The 21,236-nt window shown below is 44.0% G+C and overlaps 1 protein-coding gene across 1 annotated transcript in view; it reads left to right on the top strand.

The window, feature by feature from the left end:
• Positions 1–21,236, top strand: part of LOC106604826 (dedicator of cytokinesis protein 2) — a 156,511-nt gene that overhangs the window by 23,283 nt on the left and 111,992 nt on the right. Inside the window, exons 22-24 of the mRNA XM_045718221.2 lie at positions 11,061–11,169; positions 11,397–11,467; positions 14,370–14,476. Coding sequence (XP_045574177.1) covers positions 11,061–11,169; positions 11,397–11,467; positions 14,370–14,476 — 287 coding nt within the window. The remainder of the gene's footprint in view (positions 1–11,060; positions 11,170–11,396; positions 11,468–14,369; positions 14,477–21,236) is intronic.

Genomic DNA, 21,236 nt, shown 5'->3' with positions numbered 1-21,236 from the left:
TATATGTACGTTGTGTCGTTGGGATAGGGTTAGCATAGGATTGCAGTGTGTGTACCCTGTATCCGTCTGTCATGATTTTCTGTGGTGGAGTCTCAAATGTATACTGTTTATAGTGTGTGTGTGTATGCATGCATGCGTCATAGCTACAGTGGCTTGTGAAAGTATTCACCCCCTTCGGCATTTTTCCTATTTTGTTGCCTTACAACCTGGGATTAAAATAGATTTTTTGGGGCGGTTTGTATCATTTGATTTACACAACATGCCTATAGCTTTGAAGATGCAAGGTATTTTTTATTGTGAAACAAACAAGAAATAAGATAGAAAACTTAACTATTCACCCCCCCAAAGTCAATAAGTTGTAGAGCCACCTTTTGCAACAATTACAGCTGCAAGTCTCTTGGGGTATGTCTCTATAAGCTTGGCACATCTAGCCACTGGGATTTTTGGCCATTCTTCAAGGCAAAACTGCTCCAGCTCCTTCAAGTTGGATGGGTTCCGCTGGTGTACAGCAATCTTTAAGTCATACCACAGATCCTCAATTGGATTGAGGTCTGGGCTTTGACTAGGCCATTCCAAGACATTTAAATGGTTCCCCTTAAACTACTAGTGTTGATTTAGCATTATGCTTAGGGTCATTGTCCTGCTGGAAGGTGAACCTCTGTCCCAGTCTCAAATCTCTGGAAGACTGAAACATGTTTCCCTCAAGAATTTCCCTGTATTTAGCGCCATCCGTCATTTCTTCAATTCTGACCAGTTTCCCAGTCCCTGCCGATGAAAAACATCCCCACAGCATGATGCTGCCACCACCATGCTTCATTGTTCTTGGGGTGATGAGAGGTGTTTGTGCCAGACAAAGCGTTTTCCTTGATGGCCAAAAAGCTACATTTTAGTATCATCTGGCCAGAGAACCTTCTTCCATATGTTTGGGGAGTATCCCACATGTCTTTCGGTGAACACCAAACATGTTTGTTTATTTTTTTCTTTAAGCAATGGCTTTTTTCTGTCCACTCTTCCATAAAGCCCAGCTCTGTGGAGTGTACGGCTTAAAGTGGTCCTATGGACAGATACTCCAATCTCCGCTGTGGAGCTTTGCAGCAGGTTATCTTTGGTCTCTCTGATTAATGCCCTCCTTGCCTGGTCCATGAGTTTTGGTGGGCAGCCGTCTCTTGGCAGGTTTGTTGTTGGTGCCATATTCTTTCCATTTTTAATAATGGATTTAATGGTGCTCCGTGGGATGTTCAAAGTTTCTGATATTTTTTTATAACCCTACCCTGATCTATACTTCTCCACAACTTTGTCCCTGAGATGTTTGGAGAGCTCCTTGGTCTTCATGGTGCCGCTTGCTTGGTGGTGCCTCTTGCTTAGTGGTGTTGCAGACTCTGGGGCCTTTTAGAACAAGCGTATATATACTGAGATCATGTGACAGATCATGTGACACTTAGATTGCACACAGATGGACTTTATTGAACTAATTATGTGACTTCTGAAGGTAATTGGTTGAACCAGATCTTATTTAGGGGCTTCATAGCAAAGGGTGTGAATACATATGCACGCACCACTTTTAGTTTTTTGTTTATTTACATATATTTTTTATTTTATTTCACTTCACCAATTTGGACTATTTTGTGTATGTCCATTACATGAAATCCAAATAAAAATCCATTTGAAACCTGTTTGGGATAGGCGTCCCGCTTGCGACAACTTCCGGTGAAACTGGAGGGCGCTCAATTCAAATAATTAATCATAAAATGTATTGATATTAAACATTTAGGTACATATAAGTGTCTTATATCGGTTGAAAGATTAAGTTCTTGTTAATCTAAATGCACTCTCTGGTTTACAGTAGCTATTACAGTGAAAACATGCCATGCGATTGTTTGAGGATGGCGCCCCACATCAAAATATTTTCCACCGGCACAGGTTTCATACATTCACAAATAGCGATTAAATATTCACTTACTTTTTGAAAATCTTACTCTGATTTATCATCCAAAGGGTCCCAGCTATAACATGTAGTGCCATTTTGTTCGATAAAATCCTTCTTTATATCCCAAAAAGTCAGTTTAGTTGGCGCCATTGATTTGAGTAATCCACTCGTTCAACATGCAGAGAAAGGAATCTGAAAATCTACCCCTAAACTTTGTTTCAACAAGTCAAAATATGTTTCTATTTACTCCTCGGATACCCTGAAATGTAATCAAACTATAATATTTCTCACTGAAAGAAGTATGTTCAATAGGAAACCGATTTTAGCAGGTGTGCCTTGTCTTCATGGCGCGTGCAAACACGAATTTCCAAGACTGTATCCCCGTACTAAATCTGATATTTCTTATTCGATTTTGAATTTACAAGCCTGAAACCTTGAACATAGACTGCTGACACCCTGTCGAAGCCATAGGAGTTGCATCCAGGGAGCTAATTGTCAATATGACCCTTTACTTGCCATTCTAAGAGGATAGTCTCTCTCAACAAAAGAAAATCTGGTTGGTTTTTCTTTGAATTTTCTCCTACCATATCTATTGTGTTATATTCTCCTGCATTATTTTAACATTTCTACAAACTTCAAAGTATTTTCTTTCCAATGGTGCTTTGGGCGCATCTTTCAGGTGGAAATTGAGATAAAAAGGGGCCTAGCCCTAAGAAGTTTTAATTAAATTACAGGTTGCAATGCAACAAAATAGGGAAAATGGCAAAGGGGCTGAATACTTTTGCAAGGCACTGTATGTCCATTGTTTGTGCGTTTGCGTTTGCGTTTGCGTGTGTGTGTGTGGCACTCAGCCACACAGGGGGATTATGGAAGACAATGCTTTAGTAATCACAACGCCGCCCGATGCTCTCAGAGTCCCATGGTAATAACCCTGTGTGTCACAGTCTAATCCAGGGTTCACCATCTGGTGGCCCGCGGGCCATATTCGGCCCTCGGGTTATTTAATTTGACCCCCCAAGTAAAAAAACAAAAACAAAAAATGCAGCAAATTGTCTCGAAGTGATTTTAATTTTGGAAATCTGTTATAAAGTATTCCTGTGCATAACAGAGAGATACAGTGCCTTCAGAAAGTCTTCATACCCCTTGACTTATTTCAATTTTTTTGGTCTTACAGTCTGAATTTAAAAAATGGATTAAATCGTTTTTTTCTACACACAATGCCTCATAATGAGAAACTGAAAACATGTTTTTATACATTTTTGCTAATTTATAAAAAATAAAAAACTGAAATACCGTTATTTATATTCATACCTTTTGTTATGAGACTCAAAATTGAGCTCAGGTGCATCCTGTTTCTATTTATCATCATTGACATGTTTCTAGAACTTAATTGGAGTGCACCTGTGGTAAATCCAATTGATTGGACATTATTTGGAAAGGCACACACCTGTATATATAAGGTCCCACAGTTGACACTGCATGTCAGAGTAAAAAACCAAGCCATGAGGTCAAAGGAATTGTCCTGATCTGGGGAAGATCTGGGGAAGGGTACTAAAAAATGTCTGCAGCATTGGAGGTCCTCAAGAACACAGTGGCCTCCATCATTCTTATATGGAAGAAGTTTGGAAGCACCAAGACTCTTCCTAGAGCTGAACATCTGACCAAACTGAGCATTTGGGGGAGAAAGGTCTGACCAAGAACCCGATGTTCACTTTGACAGAGCTCCAGAGTTCCTCTGTGGAGATGGGAGAACCTTCCAGATGGACAACCATCTCTGCAGCACTCCACCAATCAGGCCTTTATGTTTAAGTGGCCAGACAGAAGCCACTCCTCAGTAAAAGGCACATGACAGCCCGCTTCGAGTTTGCCAAAAGGCACCTAAAGCACTCTCAGACCATGACAAACAAGATTCTCTGGTCTGACGAGACCAAGATTGAACTCTTTGGACTGAATACCAAGCGTCACCGCTGGAGGAAACCTGGCACCATCCCTACGGTGAAGCATGGTGGTGGAAGCATCATCCTGTGGGGATGTTTTTCAGCGGCAGGGACTCGGAGACTAGTCAGGATCGAGGGAAAGATGAACAGAGAAAGTACAAAGAGATCCTTGATGAAAACATGCCCCAGAGCGCTCAGGACCTCAGACTGGGGGCGAAAGTTCACCTTCCAACAGGACAACGACCCTAAGCACACAGCCAAGACAATGCAGGAGTGGCTTTGGGACAATTCACTGAATGTCCTTGAGTGGCACAGCCAGAGCCCGGACTTGAACCCGATCGAACATGTCTGGAGAAACCTGAAAATAGCTGTGGAGCGACGCTCCCCATCCAACCTGATAAAGCTTGAGAGGATCTGCAGAGAAGAACGGGAGAAACTCCCCAAATTAAGGTGTGGCAAGCTTGTAGCGTCATACCCAAGAAGACTTGAGGCTGTAATCACTGCCAAAAGTACTTCAACAAAGTACTGAGTAAGGGGTCTGAATACTTATGTAAATGTGATATTTCAGTTTTTATTTTTAATACATTTACTAAAATGTCTAAAAACCTGTTTTTGCTTTGTCATTATGGGCTATTATGTATAGATTGATGAAGATTATTATTTTTTAAATCCATTTTAGAATAAGGCTGTAATGTGGAAGAAGTCAAGGGGTCTGAATACTTTCTGAATTCACTGTATAACGAAGTCAGTCCATTGAAATAAATAAATTAGGGCCTAATATATGGAATACAGGTATGCATCTGTTGGTCACAGATACCATAAAAAAAAAGGTAGGGGCGTGGATCAGAAAACCAGTCAGTATCTTGTGCGACCACCATTTGCTTCATGCAGCGCGACACATCTCCTTTGCATAGAGTTGATTAGGCTGTTGATTGTTGCCTTTGGAATGTTGTCCTACTCTTCAATGGCTGTGCAAAGTTACTGGATATTGGCAGGAACTGGAACACGCTGTCGTACACATTGATCCAGAGTATCCCAAATGTGCTCAATGGGTAACATGTCTGTTGAGTATGCAGGCCATGGAAAAACTGGGAACTTTTCAGCTTTCAGGAATTGTGTACATATCCTTGTGACATTGGGCTGTGCATTATTGTGCTGGAACATGAGTTGATAGCGTCTGATGAATGGCACCACAATGGGCCTCACGATCTCGTCACGGTATCTCTGTGCATTCAAATTGCCATCAAATTGTCCGTAGCTTATGCCTGCCCATACCATAACCCCACTGCTACCATCTGTCTGCCATCTGCCCGATACAGTTGAAAATGGGATTAATCCGTGAAGAGCACACTTCTACAGCATGCCAGTAGCCATCAAAAGTGAGCATTTGCAGTCAGGTTAAGACCTTGGTTATGACGACAAACACGCAGATGAGCTTCCCTGAGACGGTTTCTGACAGTTTGTGCAGAAACTCTGATTGTGCAAACCCACAGTTCCATCAGTTGTCCGGGTGGCTGGTCTCAGACGATCCCACAGGTGAAGAAGCCGGATGTGGACATCCTGGGCTGGCGTGGTTATACGTGGTCTGCGGTTGTGAGGCTGATTGGACGCACTGCCAAATTGTCTAATACAACGTTGGTGGCAGCTTATGGTAGAGAAATTAACATTCAATTATCTGGCAACAGCTCTGGTGGACATTCCTGCAGTCAGCATGCCAATTACACGCTCTCTCAAAACTTGAGACATATGTGGCATTGTGTTGTGTGAAAAAACTGCACATCTTGCCTTTTATTTTCCTCAGCGCAAGGTGCACCTGTGTAATGATCATGCTGTTTATTCAGCTTCTTGATATGCCACACCTGTCAGGTGGATGGATTGTCTTGGCATAGGAGAAATGCTCACTAACAGGGATGTGAACAAATTTGTGCACAACATTTGAGAGAACAAGCTTCTTGTGCATATGGAACATTTCTGCGATCTTTCACTTCAGCTAATGAAACATGGGACCAACGCTTTACATTTTACATTGCTTTTACATTTTTGCTCAGTATACCTCCATATAGACTGAGTGTAAAGAAACTTTAGGAACACCTGCTCTTTCTGTGACATAGACTGTCCAGGTGAATACAGGTGAAATTCACTTCAGTCAGTGTAAATGAAGGGGAGGAGACAGGTAAAATAAGTCATTTTAAGCCTTGAGACAATTGAGACATGGATTGTGATCCCAGTAAGTAATAGATTTTTGCCAGTACAGAGGGATAGGGTTACGAGTGAGTTATGCTTCAGTAAAGTTGTCTTCTTAATGTTCATAGCTATGTTTATCAACTGTACCATAGAAATAGAAAGTAAATCACAGAAAATAGATGTTGTGGTGGCAGCTGCAGAGAAATATACGAGATTTGACTTCGGATGAGTAACAGGGTGTGTTGAGGTGTGGTGTCCCGTCCTCCCAGGCCTGTTGGCATGGGCAGGAGCAGATAGGTCTCCCGAGTGGCACAGCGGTCTAAGGCACTGCATCTCAGCGCTAGAGGCATTACTACAGACCCTGGTTTGATTCCAGGCTGTATCACAACCAGCCGTGATTGGGAGTCCCATAGGGCGGCGCACAATTGGCCCAGCGTCATCTGGGCTTGGCTGGGGTAGGCCGTCATTGTAAATAAGAGTTTATTCTTAACTGACTTTCCTAGTTAAATAAAGGTTAAATCAAAAATGTTGGTCAATTTTAGGTCAAAATAGGGTCAAAATAGTGGAATGGGTAGTGGGTTTTTAATGAGTGTAAACAGCATAGATGTACCTGGGTGTATGAGATTTTATTGCATTTTACTGATTTTTAAGAGTTAATTGGGTGGGGATTTATATTTTCATGAAATAGTGGTATGTAGGTGTTGAGTTAGTTGGTGGTGTTATTCTTTTCTTTAAGGAACAGGAATAATTAAGATAATTTAATGTAGGTAGGCCGGGACTGGCCTCACACTTTAGTGCAATAGGTGGCGGTGTATGTACCTTTAAGTTGGATGCGATCTGCCAACCCAAACCCAAAGAACACAAAAAAGAAGACATGGATTGTGTATGTGTGCCATTTAGATGGTGAATGGGCAAGACAACATTTTTAAGTGGGTTTTTCATGCTCAACAGTTTCCTGTGTGTATCAAGAATGCTCCACCACCAGTGGTGTAAAGTACTTAAGTAAAAATACTTTTAAGTATTAACTCGTTTTTTGGGGGCTTTACATTTACTCCACTACTTTCCTAAAGAAAATTCTATACTTTTACTCCATACATTTTCCCTGACACCCAAAAGTACTCGCTACATTTTGAATGCTTAGCAGGACAGAAACATTTTCCAATTCACATATTTATCAAGAGAACATCCTTGGTCATCCCTACTGCCTCTGATCTGGCAGACTCACTAAACATAAATGCTTCCTTTGTAAATTATGTCTCAGTGTTGAAATGTGTCCTTGGCTATCCGTAAAATAATAAAACAAGAAAATTGTGCCGTCTGGTTTGCTTAATATGAGGAATAAAAAATGATTTATACTTTTGGAGTCAACATTGACCAGCATCCCTGTGGAATGCCTTTGACACCTTGTAGACACCTTTCTCACTATGGTATCTATAAAACAATGACACTAAATAGTACAGTCACAAAATTCACATTTTTTTTGATCTATTTTTCACAGGTTTTTGCCTGCAATATGAGTTTTGTTATACTTAAAGACACCATTCAAACTGTTTTAGAAAATTCAGAGTGTTTTCTATCCGAATGTGTTAATAATATGCATATCCTAGCTTCTGAGTTGGTGTAGGAGGCAGTTAAAAATGGGCACATATTTTTTTCAAAATGTCTCAATACTGCCCCCGAGCCCCAACAGGTTATTAAGAAGTTGTTCCTAATGTTTTGTGCATTCAGTGTATACATCCATACATTTTCTAAATTGGTACCGGGCTACCTTCAGCTGAGTCTTTTGAGGCTTATGGGCATCCTAGAGCAAAACTACCGAAATGTACAGTACCAGTCAAAAGTTTGGACACACCTACTCATTCAAGGGTTTTTCTTTATTTTTACTATTTGCTACATTGCAGAATAATTGTGAAGACAAACACTATCAAATAACACATATGGAATCATGTAGTAACCAAAAAAGTGTTAACAAATCAAAATGTGTTTTATATGTTAGATTCTTCAAAGTAGCCACCCTTTGCCTTGATGACAGCTTTGCACACTCTTGGCATTCTCTCAACCAGCTTCATGAGGTAGTCACCTGGAATGCTTTTCCAACAGTCTTGAAGGAGTTCCCACATATGCTGAATACTTGTTGGCTGTTTTTCCTTTACTCTGCGGTCCAACTCATCCCAAACCATCTCAATTGGGTTGAGGTTGGGTGATTGTGGAGGCCAGGATATCTGATGCAGCACTCCATCACTCTCCTTCTTGGTCAAATAACCCTTCTTGGGTCATAATCCTGTAGAAAAACAAATTATAATTCCACTAAGCGCAAACCAGAAGAGGCTTATTGCTGCAGAATGCTGTGTTAGCCATGCTGGTTAAGTGTGCCTTGAATTCTAAATAAATCACAGACAGTGTCACCAGCAAAGCACCCCCACACCATCACACCTCCTCCTCCATGCTTCACGGTGGGAATCATACATGCAGAGATCATCCGTTCACCTTCTCTGCTTCTCACAAAGTCACGCGGTTGGAACCCAAAATCTAAAATTTGTACTCCACCGGTCTAATGTACATAGCTCGTGTTTCTTGGCCCAAGCAAGTCTCTTCTTATTATTGGTGTCCTTTAGTAGTGGTTTCTTTGCAGCAATTCGACCCTGAATGCCTGATTCACACAGTCTCATCTGAACAGTTGATGTTGAGATGTGTCTGTTACTTGAGCTCTGGGAAGCATTTATTTTACATTTACATTTACGTCATTTAGCAGACGCTCTTATCCAGAGCGACTTACAAATTGGTGCATTCACCTTATGATATCCAGTGGAACAACCACTTTACAATAGTACATCTATATCCTTTTTTTGGGGGGGGGGGGGTTAGAAGGATTACTATATCCTATCCCAGGTATTCCTTAAAGAGGTGGGGTTTCAGGTGTCTACGGAAGGTGGTGATTGACTCCGCTGTCCTGGCGTCGTGAGGGAGCTTGTTCCACCATTGGGGTGCCAGAGCAGCGAACAGTTTTGACTGGGCTGAGCGGGAACTGTGCTTCCGCAGAGGTAGGGGGGCCAGCAGGCCAGAGGTGGATGAACGCAGCATCTGAGGTGCAGTTAATTGCCGATTTCTGAGGCTGATAACTCTAACTTATCCTCTGCAGAGGTAACTCTGGGTCTTCCTTTCCTGTGGTGGTCCTCATTAGAGCCAGTTTCATCATAGCTCTTGATGGTTTTTACGACTGCACTTGAAGAAACTTTCAAAATTCTTGAAATTATCTGGAATGACTGACCTTCATGTCTTAAAGCAACGATGGACTGTCGTTACTACATGATTCCATATGTGTTATGTCATTGTTTTGATGTCTTCACTAGTCAAATGTTTTTTAAAACCTAGAAATAGTAGGTGTGTCTGAACTTTAGCTGTATGTGTTCGTCAGAGTCTCACCTTTCCATATTGGTGTGTAGCTCAAACGGTTTGGACGATTCAGATGTTTTCGGGATGTCTCAGGGTCTGGCAAACACCACTGTAGCTCGGCCACCTTCCACCGCAGATGCAGAAGGCTGCCATTGGCAGATGTGGTGGATTGAGACGCAGTTCATGCAAACAGATTGTTTGAGTTTAAACAGACAGATTTTGATGGGGATTTTTCTATCATGCTAATTAGATTTCCGCTGAGGGTGCGGACATCAACTCTATTATTGCCCACAGAGTGAGTCCATGCAACTTATTATGTGACTTGCTAAGCAAATGATTGCTCCTGAACTTATTTAGGCTTGTCATAACAAAGGGGTTGAATACTTATTAACTCACGACATTTCAGCTTTTCATATGTAATTAATTTGGGCTCTTGAGTGGCGCATCTCAGTACTAGAGGCATCACTACAGACCCTGGTTCGATTCCAGGCTGTATCACAACCAGGAGTCCCTGGATTGGGAGTCCCGTAAGACAGCGCACAATTGGCCCAGCATCGTTTGGGCTTGGCCGGGGTAGGCCGTCATTGTAAATAAGAATTTGTTCTTAACTGACTTGCCTAGTTAAATAAAGGTTAAATTAAAATAAACATTTCTAAAAACATAATTACACTTTGAAATTATGAGGTACTGTGTGTAGGCCAGTGATAAAAAAATCCCTATTTAATTTTCAATTCAGGCTGTAACACAATAAAATCTCAAGAGGTGTGAATACTTTCTGAAGGTACTGTATATCATACAGAAATGTAAGCAAGGTTTGAAATGGTTGTTTTAGTCAAAATATTTGATCTGTTTGGGCTTCATGCGGTCAATTTGCAGTGGACAAATTATTTGTAATTATTTTCCGGCCCCCTGACCTTCCGCTCAAGAAAGAAATTGTCCCGCGGCTGAATCTAGTTGATGATCGCTGCTGTAATCCTCCCTCCCGGCACCCACGACCCGCGCTGTAATTAACATTTACCACAGAATTACCGTGAGACAGGAGGAGATGTCGAAGGAAGAGGGATGAAGAGCAGGGGAGGAGGAGCGAGACGAAAGGAGAGTAATGAGAAGACATTAGTTACAACGGTAGGGATAGATAGAGCAGTTTAACAAAGAATAGAAAGGGAGGAGTAGACAACTTTAGGGATTGTGATGTTTTGTTGGGGATACAAGGTGAAACACGATACAAAATGAAACACTTGGCATAGCTTTGTATTCAGAGATGGTATTCTACCATCAGTATCTGGTAGAGGTTGTGTACTGTAAAGTCTCTGTCTAGTTTGACGTAGCCTCCATGTGACCTAGCCTCCTTACTCCCGCCGTTTCCCCCAACAACAGCCAACTAGAAATACTTAAGTCCTTAAAAGTATTTGTTACCCCAGAAAAGAAAGAAAATGGAGCACTCGTGTCTGTATAGATCTGAGTAAATTTTAGGGACAAACAAGCAGGATTACGTAGTAAGGCTGAAGCGCGTTTGGGTACACCTTCACTTTTTAAATCCTGTTGGAGACATTAACCGTGCATTAACCTCTCTTCCTCTTTCCTCCCCTTTTCATCCCCCTCTGCCTCCCTCTCTCCAGGCTGTATGAAGGGAAGGAGCAGAAAGAGTTTGAGGAGTCTCTCCGGAGACTCTTTGAGTCCATCAACAAACTAATGAGGAGTGACCACAACACAACAGTCTTACTGCAGGTAAACACTCCAACTTCTCTACCTCTCTCCTCCTCATCTCTCCTCTCCTAACGCTCTACAGTACATTTCTCTGTCTCTCCATCTTTTTTAAAATGTATTTATTGATATGACCTCATTTGTCCTGATTTCAGGTTTTATGATTCTTTCACATCCATGTGCATGTCTCGCTCTCTCTCTCTATCTCTCTGCCTCTGTCTCTTTGTCTGTCTCTCTGTCTCTCTCTCCAGGTGGCTGCTCTGAAGTACCTACCCACAGTCTTGCAGGATGTGGAGACAGTGTTTGACGCCAAACTCCTGAGGTGAGTGCTATCCTCCACCGCCTCCACAGGAATAGTAAATAGAACCGCTGTCAACATCGCTCAGAGCCTTCCCAGGGTGCAACGTGAAGTGACATGTCTCTCACCTCAGTCACCTGTACCTAACGTCCCCCCAACTTCCCCTCTGACCCCCTGTACCTCTGGCTGATAACTGTCTCATAACGTTGTCTCCACAAAAACCCAACAAAACAACCCAGTCTAAAACACTGTCTCTGTCTCCCAGCCCTCTACCAAGGTCACAACCTTATTCTCCAGCTCTCTTTAACTCACAGTGACTCGTCACATCTTCCATTAACCTTTCATGAACCCCTCAAAGACAGACAGCCTTGCTTTTACAGTCCCCATAATGAACATAGATGTGACTCTACCACATCCCCAGACCTTTTAGCTTTATAATCGAATGGGTCTAGAGTCTCCTTATGGCAGACAGACGTTTGGTTCCAGCAAACCACAGCGTCTTTATTTCAGGCCTGACCTTCCCGTGACCTGTGTCTGAGACTCTCTGAGGTGAGTGTGTGTGTGTATATATGTGTGGGTGAGTGTTTTTTCTGGGTGTGTGGAACTCTGTTAAGACAGTCTAAACCTGTCTGGTCTGTTGTATCTCTGGAGTGGTTGAGTGTCAACACGATGTCATGGAGGTGTTACTTAAAACACCTGGCCACCTGGCCACCTGCACCAGAATGATAGTGGCAAGAGCAGACCAAACACATACGCACCAACAATCAAGGTGATGCACTGTAGACTCAACGAACCACAAACAATAACACGGGCGAAGAAATAATCTTAACAGTGACTGTAGGAAGAAATGCCCTAAAGATCTTAATGGGGATATTTTCAACTGTTATGAGGTTGCCCATGTTGATATTTCAACGCTTTATTGCGGTGCTCTGGGTCCTTACGGGAGAGCCATAACTTTGGTTTAATAAATGAACACAAACGCCCAGCAGGTCCGCGCCTAGGAGGGTTGGGACGTGGGCCTCTGTAGGACAGACAGCCTTATATAATACAATAGCATGATTTTTCAATTTGTAATGAGATTGAAATTAGAGAGCCTAATTAGCACGCGATGCACCACGGATCAGCTCTCCTCTACTGTCTGAAAAAAAGAAAAGTGGTTGGCATTATCATTTAATTTGTTGTTCATCTAGCTAATGAAAGTACTGTGTCAACCACATTAATAAATATATCTGCAGAATGGATGCCCCCATGCTCAATCTCCCTAAGAAGCTGCCGAGGCTTTGTAACCGGCTCATTTAATTCTTATTTGATTGGATTCCGGGCTGAGGGTGACAGCACCTTGTCTCGTCATTAGTGTCCGTCGCTAGTTCGCTAGTTTGGCTCATCTGTTTTCACAAGGCCTAGCTAGGGGGGTTGTTCTTAATGTTTTGTACACTCAGTCAGTGGTGGAAAAAGTACCCAAAAGTAAAGATACCTTAAAAGAAAATGACTCAAGCACAAGTGAAAGCCACCCAGTAAAATACTACTTGAGTGTAAGTCTAAATGTATTTGGTTTTAAATATGCTTAAGTATCAAAAGTAAGTGTAGTCTCTAAAATATACTGAAGTATCTAAAGTAAAAGTATAAATCATTTCACATTCCTTATATTAAGCAAACCAGACGGCACCATTTTCTTGTTTTTAAAATGTACGGATAGCCAGGGGCACGCTCCAACACTCAGACATCATTTACAAACGAATAATGTGTGTTTTTAAGTGAGTCCACCAGATCAGAGGCAGTAGGGATGACCAGGGATTTTCTCTTGATAAGTGCGTGAATTGGACCATTTTCCTGTACTGCTAAGCATTCGAAATGTAACGAGTACTTTTGGGTGTCAGGAAAAATGTATGGCGTAAAAAGTACATTATTTTCTTTAGGAATGTAGTGAAGTAAAAGTAGTCAACAATATCAATCGTAAAGTAAAGTACAGATACCCCCAAAAAACGACTTAAGTAGTACATTAAAGTATTTTTACTTAAGTACTTTAAAACTCATAGCTCATAAACTCTCTTCTCTCCCGAGCCTGCTCAGGTCAGAATGGCAGTTAATGTCTGGTTCTGGATTACATGTGTCATTTCAACTGCCTCAAATATCTGATTCGATAAAAGATTAGGCAGTCAGACTAATAGGTGCTTCTGTAACCTGAGTAAACTCCACTCATTGCACTGGCGCCATCGTAGCCTTGACCACAACATGTGTTCACCGATATCCCCTTACTTTCAATCGAATTTGTTATTTTTTTCAAGACCTGAGGCACTTTTTCAGTTACATTCCTGATGCCCAAGAATAAAAAAAAAACACTTCGTTTCCTAGTACATATGGAAATTAAAAAGGTTTATGAATGACATCTTGGAGGATTACTGAGAAAAGGATTTGACTGTAACCCTCTGCTGGGGGTTACCCGGGAACGCCAGTGGGGATAGATACCATTTGGGACACATCTCTAGTTCCTCTGCTGTGTATCTGTATCTGTATCTTTATCTCTTCTCTCCCGAGCCTGTTCAGGTCAGAATGGCAGTTAATGTCTGGTTCTGAATTACATGTGTCTTTTCAACTGCTTCAAATATCTGTTTCGATAAAAGATTAAACAAACGCGTTGGAAAAACGAGAAAGGCTATCACTCTACATGGAATTAACCCATATGCTACGTGTTTACAATTGAAATGAAAGTGTTTAATTATAAAACTGTCACTAGAGACTTTGCAATATTGCTCTTCTAGCCTTGCTGAACAATTTATCTAATTCTCCACTTCCCCGTCCTCTCTCACCCTTTCCTTTCATTTTTCTTTCACTGTCTCTCTTTCTCCCTTTCCCTCTCCCTTTATCCTCTCTCCACACCCCCTCCCTCTCCCTCTTCCTCTCTCCATGCCTCCTTTCCTCTCTCCAGCCAGTTGCTGTATGAATTCTACACCTGTATCCCTCCTGACAAGCTGCAGAAACAGAAGGTGTCCTCCATGACCGAGATCGTCAGCAGCAAACTCTTTGAAAAACAGGGTAAGACAAACCTCCATGCTAGACAACTGACCAATGACTGACCTCTATGTTAACTACCATAGGAGCAGCCAACCAATCGCACACCTCATTTAGAAATTTGGGTAGATAGAGAAGGGTCTGACCAATATCAGATGCAAGGTCATACAACCTTGACTATTATGAGAACATCCTACATCCCCATTTAAACACACTACAACCCCACTTCACTCCCTCTCCTTCCCTCCACTCAGAATCTATTATGAAGGCCTTACTGGCCTGCAGTGGTGTGATAAGTGGCCAATCGACTCCCTAAGTGGCCCCCCAGTCAGATTGATGGAAGACTCTGGGTGCTACTGTTCTCTAATTGGCTCCTGATAAGTGGTCCGAGCTGTCGCCACGACGCCAGACACAACTGACAGATTGCTATTGTTGTCATGGCTCCTCGCTCTGCTGTTGGTTTTTAAACTGATATCTGAATGAATATGTTAGAGAGAAAGAGAGAGAGATCAGAAAGAGAGAGAGAGAGAAAGCAGATGGAGAGAGAGAACCCAGTAGCAGCAGAGAAGGCTTGTTGGTAGTTAAACAGACATCTACCCCCCTACCCCCCCTTATCCCCGTAAAAACCTAAAACCCCCCATCCTCTCTCCTCCCTGCTTCTCACTCCCTGGCCCATCTTTGTCTCCAGGTGACGGATGATGTTGTAACTGGGGTGTGTGTGTGTGTGTGTGTTTGTTTTGTGTGTGTGTGTGTGTGTGTGTGTGTTTGTTTTGCTGTGTTGTGTGTGTTCCGTAGCCGGTTTGCCGTTGATGATTATCGATGTTGTTTTTGCTCGACGTTGCCGTGGGTGAGTCATCAGTCAGCCGTGGCCCGTAGCTGCCTGGTATAGTGGGTGACGGGGTGAGAGGAGCGGCTAGAGTAGCGGGAGCTTGACGTGGCGCGACACGGCTCGGTCTGGACACTCCTCCCATATTGATTATTGTGGCGTTGATTAATTCCCCCGGGGCTCCGGGCACCCTTCGGCCCATGGCCAACTGTCACTGTACCCAGAGTCACCAACCACCATACACTGCATTAATACAGGGAGAGAGGAGAGAGGGCAATGTAGAGAGTAGGGGGAGAGATTAAAGACAATTGTTGATGGAGAGAGAGAGAGAGAGAGAGACCTCTGCGTTTGTTAGCTTGATAGATACACACAAAGTTCATGTATATATTATCAAGCCCTAATCATTCCTCATACCATCAGCTGACCTTTGACTCTCTCTATGCCTGTCACCCTGCATAAAAACACAATTCCAAGGTTCCCTGTTTGACTGCCTTGTTTATTAATTAATTAATTCCATCTCAATTCAGAGAGTCAGCCCTAAATGAGGGCTGACTCATTTTAATGAAGATGTATTTGGCATTGTAAATGTGGGCCTGTTTGTGGCGGGAGCATTTAGGCCAGTGAAATATGCAGGAGGGAAAATTATACATTTATGCCAGCTAATGGCTTCTGGTCTGCTATCACTGCCTCCCAATACATATTTAATCTACCTGCCTGCCTCCCACCATTCACTGGGGACACACTGAGTGACAGGGGAGAGATGGAATAGTGTGCGTGTGGTTATGTATGAGTGTGTGTGTGTCCGAGGGATATATTTATGTGTATGTGTATGTGATTTTGCAATATGTGTGTGTGTTTCTTGGGCTGGTTGTCTCTGTCCTAGGGTTGATGACACACAGTTGGACCCATGGATCGCAGGTAACATTTGAACAGATTGGATTTTTTCCCCTCGAGATTTATTTGACATACGTTCCATGGATTAAGGAGCCTGCAGGCAGATACTGTACACACACACAAGCACGCACATACACACATACATATACACACACACACACACACACACACACACACACACACACACACACACACACACACACACACACACACACACACACACACACACACACACACACACACACACACACACACACACACACACACACACCGTGTTTCATAAGGGTTAATCTGGTTCTGGTTGCCCATAATTAAATTACATTCACGAGAAGCATTACGGCACAATTTAGCCAAATTATTCTGACGTCAGACAATTACAGTGACAGATTGAGCACATCAATACTGGATGAGATAATAGAAAAAAAACTGACAGATTAGGGAAAAAGACAAATGAAATAACTAGTCTGTTTTTTATTTGTTTTCCTACTCATTCCCTAAAGTAGGCCAGAGGGTTCAATCTGCTAACTCCTCTATCTCTCTCTATTCTTCCATCTCTCTGTCCATTCATTGCCAGCCCTCTGACCCTGCGCCCATACCAATTATCAACTACACATCATATATGTATTTTTTTCACAGCACCCCACAAAACAACACAACACAAAAAAACTAAACAAATCGCCCGCTATAGAACATATTCCCCAAGGTGATCAACATACGGTTTACAAAATTCGTCAAACACTTCCGTTTTTTGTAATTTTATAATAGATAATTGTATAATTCTAGCATTAACTTTATAATCAATTTCTTAATTTCCTGCACTAATGTGTTACCATTCACTGTATCAAATCAAATCAAATGTATTTATATAGCCCTTCTTACATCAGCTGATATCTCAAAGTGCTGTACAGAATCCCAGCCTAAAACCCCAAACAGCAAGCAATGCAGTTGTAGAAGCGCGGCGGCTAGGAAAAACTCCCTAGAAAGGCCAAAACCTAGGAAGAAACCTAGAGAGGAACCAGGCTATGAGGAGTGGCCAGTCCTCTTCTGGCTGTGCCAGGTGGAGATTATAACAGAACATGGCCAAGATGTTCAAATGTTCATAAATGACCAGCATGGTCAAATAATAATAATCACAGTAGTTGTCGAGGGTGCAACAGGTCAGCACCTCAGGAGTAAATGTCAGTTGGCTTTTCATAGCCGATCATTGAGAGTATCTCTACCGCTCCTGCTGTCTCTAGAGAGTTGTAAACAGCAGGTCTGGGACAGGTAGCACGTCCGGTGAACAGGTCAGGGTTCCATAGCCGCAGGCAGAACAGTTGAAACTGGACCAGCAGCACGGCCAGGTGGACTGGGGACAGCAAGGAGTCATCATGCCAGGTAGTCCTGAGGCATGGTCCTAGGGCTCAGGTCCCCCGAGAGAGAGAAAGAAAGAAAGAGAGAAAGAGAGAAAGAGAGAAAGAGAGAGAGCATACCTAAATTCACACAGGACACTGGAGAAATACTCCAGATAGAACAGACTGACCCTAGCCCTCCGACACATAAACTACTGCAGCATAAATACTAGAGGCTGAGACAGGAGGGGTCAGGAGACACTGTGGCCCCATCCAATGATACCCCCGGACAGGGCAAAACAGGCAGGATATAACCCCACCCACTTTGCCAAAGCACAGCCCCCACACCACTAGAGGGATATCTTCAACCACCAACTTACCATCCTGAGACAAGGCCGAGTATAGCCCACAAAGATATCCGCCACAGCACAACCCAAGGGGGGGCGCCAACCCAGACAGGAAGACCACGTCAGTGACTCAACCCACTCACAATCTATTTTCAAGTGGTTCTAAAGTATTTCTTGAAATTATTTCTTGAAAGATTTCTGGTTTCTCAATTTGTATGTAAAATCCCGTTGAAGATTTATTTTTATTTTGGAACTTTTTTTCCCGTTTCTGTTTTAAAACAGATAAAAAAATACAAACTTGGTAAAGTCGTGTGTTTGTTTATTATCTACATAGAATTTGTCCCAACTCTGGGCAAATTTACAAATTTTCCATGACATCACCTCTTCAGAGGTAGGGACGGCATGGAAGAGCACCAATAAGCCAGTGACTTGGCCCCTGTAATAGGGTTAGAGGCAGAGAATCCTAGTGGAGAGAGGGGAACCGGCTAGGCAGAGACAGCAAGGGCGGTTCGTTGCTCCAGTGCCTTTCCGTTCACCTTCACACTCCTGGGCCAGACTACACTCAATCATAGGACCTACTGAAGAGATGAGTCTTCAATAAAGACTTAATGGTTGAGACCCAGTCTGCGTCTCTCACATGGGTAGGCAGACCATTCCATAAAAATGGAGCTCCATAGGAGAAAGCCCTGCTTCCAGCTGTTTGCTTAGAAATTCTAGGGACAATTAGGAGGCCTGCGTCTTGTGACCATAGCGTACGTGTAGGTATGTACGGCAGGACCAAATCGGAAAGATAGGTAGGAGCAAGCCCATGTAATGCTTTGTAGGTTAGCAGTAAAACCTTGAAATCAGCCCTTGCCTTAACAGGGAGCCAGTGTAGGGAGGCTAGCACTGGAGTAATATGATCACATTTTTTGTTTCTAGTCAAGATTCTAACAGCCGTATTTAGCACTAACTGAAGTTTATTTAGTGCTTTATCCAGGTATCCGGAAAGTAGAGCATTGCAGTAGTCTAACCTAGAAGTAACATAAGCATTGATTAATTTTTCTGCATCAATTTTGGACAGAAAATTTCTGATCTTTGCAATGTTACGCAGATGGAAAAAAGCTGTCCTTGAAACAATCTTGATATGTTCGTCAAAACAGAGATCAGGGTCCAGAGTAACGCCGAGGTCCTTCACAGTTTTATTTGAGACGACTGTACAACCATCAAGATTAATTGTCAGATTCAACAGAAGATCTCTTTGTTTCTTGGGACCTAGAACAAGCATCTCTGTTTTGTCCAAGTTTAAAAGTATAAAGTTTGCAGCCATCCACTTCCTTATGTCTGAAACACAGTCTTCCAGCGAGGGCAGTTTTGGGGCTTCTGTAATCGGCCTGTGTGTAGCTGGTGTAGAGAGTCAGGCGCAGGACAGCAGACATGAGTAATAAACATATTTACTCAAGTATTCAAAAAATACAACACAATATACATAGCCCACAATAACGGACCGTATACAATACAAACAATTACTCATAAACAAACATGGGGGAACAGAGGGTTAAATAATTAACAAGTAATTGGGGGATTGAAACCAGGTGTGAAAGACAAAGACAAAACAAATGGAAAATGAAAAGTTGATCGGTGATGGCTAGAAGGCCGGTGACGTCGACCGCCGAATGCCCGAACAAGGAGAGGGACCGACTTCGGCGGAAGTCGTGACAGTACCCCCCTTGACACGCAGCTCCAGCAGCGCGCCGACACCGACCTCAGGGACGACCCGGAGGACAAGGCGCAGGGCGGTCCGGGTGGAAACGGTGGAACTCCCGCAGCAACGAAGGGTCCAAGACGTCCTCCACCGGCACCCAGCATCTCTCCTCCGGACCGTACCCCTCCCACTCCACGAGGTACTGAAGGCCCCTCGCCACTACGCCTCGAGTCCAGGATGGCTCGAACATCATACGCCGGGGCCCCCTTGATGTCCAGAGGGGGCGGAGGATCCTCCTGCACCTCAGACTCCTGGAGTGGACCAGCCACCACCGGCCTGAGGAGAGACACATGGAATGAGGGATTAATATGGTAATCTGGGGGAAGCTGTAACCTATAGCATACCTTGTTCAGTCTCCTCAGGACTTTAAATGGCCCCACAAACCACGGACCCAGCTTACGGTAGGGTAGGCGGAGGGGCAGGTTTCGGGTCGAGAGCCCGACCCGGTCCCCCAGTGCGAACACCGGGGCCTCACTGCGGTGGCGGTCGGCGCTCGCCTTCTGGCGGGTGCGGGCCAGGGGGGTCGGTCCTCCGAGCGCTTAAACCATTCGTCCACCGCAGGAGCTTCGATCTGGCTCTGATGCCAAGGTGCCAGAACTGGCTGATACCCCAGTACGCACTGGAAGGGAGAGAGGTTAGTGGAGGAGTGGCGGAGTGAGTTTTGGGCCATCTCTGCCCAGGGGATGAATGCCGCCCACTCCCCGGCCGGTCCTGGCAATATGACCGCAGAAACCTATCCACATCCTGGTTTACTCTCTTCACCTGCCCGTTACTCTCGGGGTGAAAACCTGAGTTGAGGCTAACCGAGACCCCCAGACGTTCCATGAACGCTCTCCAGACCCTGGACGTGAACTGGGGACCCCGATCAGAGACTATGTCCTCAGGCAACCCGTAGTGCCGGAAGACATAAGTGAACAGGGCCTCCGCAGTCTGTAGGGCCGTAGGGAGACTGGGCAAAGGGAGGAGACGGCAGGACTTAGAAAACCGATCCACAATGACCAGGATCGTGGTGTTGCCCTGTGAGGGAGGAAGATACATCAAGAAGTCCACCGACAGGTGCAACCACGGCCATTGTGGAATGGGTAGGGGTTGTAACGTCCCTCTGGGCAGGTGCCTGGGAGCCTTGCACTGGGCGCACACCGAGCAGATGGAAACATAAACCCTCAAATCCTTGGCCAAGGTGGACCACCAGTACTTCCCACTAAGGCAACACACCGTCTGACCGATGCCAGGATGACCAGAGGAGGGTGACGTGTGGGCCCAATAGATCAGATGGTCGCGGACAGCAGACGGAACGTACAGACGCCCAGCTGGACACTGAGGGGGAGTGGGCTCTGTGCGTAACGCCGGCTCGATGTCCGCGTCCAGCTCCCACACCACCGGTGCCACCAGGCAAGAGGCCGGAATTATGGGAGCGTGATCCATGGACCGCTCCTCTGTGTCATACATCCGGGACAGTGCGTTTGCCTTAGCGTTCTGGGAACCTGGTCTGTAGGACAGAGTGAAAACAAAACGGGTAAAGAACATGGCCCACCTTGCCTGGCGAGGGTTCAGTCTCCTCGCCGCCTGGATGTACTCCAGATTGCGGTGGTCAGTCCAGATGAGAAAGGGGTGTTTAGCCCCCTCAAGCCAATGTCTCCAC

Source organism: Salmo salar, chromosome 05 (genome assembly GCF_965601325.2).
Source record: "Salmo salar chromosome 05, fSalSal1, whole genome shotgun sequence".
NCBI lineage: Eukaryota > Metazoa > Chordata > Actinopteri > Salmoniformes > Salmonidae > Salmo > Salmo salar.
The sequence above is the reverse complement of the archived record's forward strand: the minus strand, read 5'-3'. Positions and strand labels throughout refer to the sequence as shown.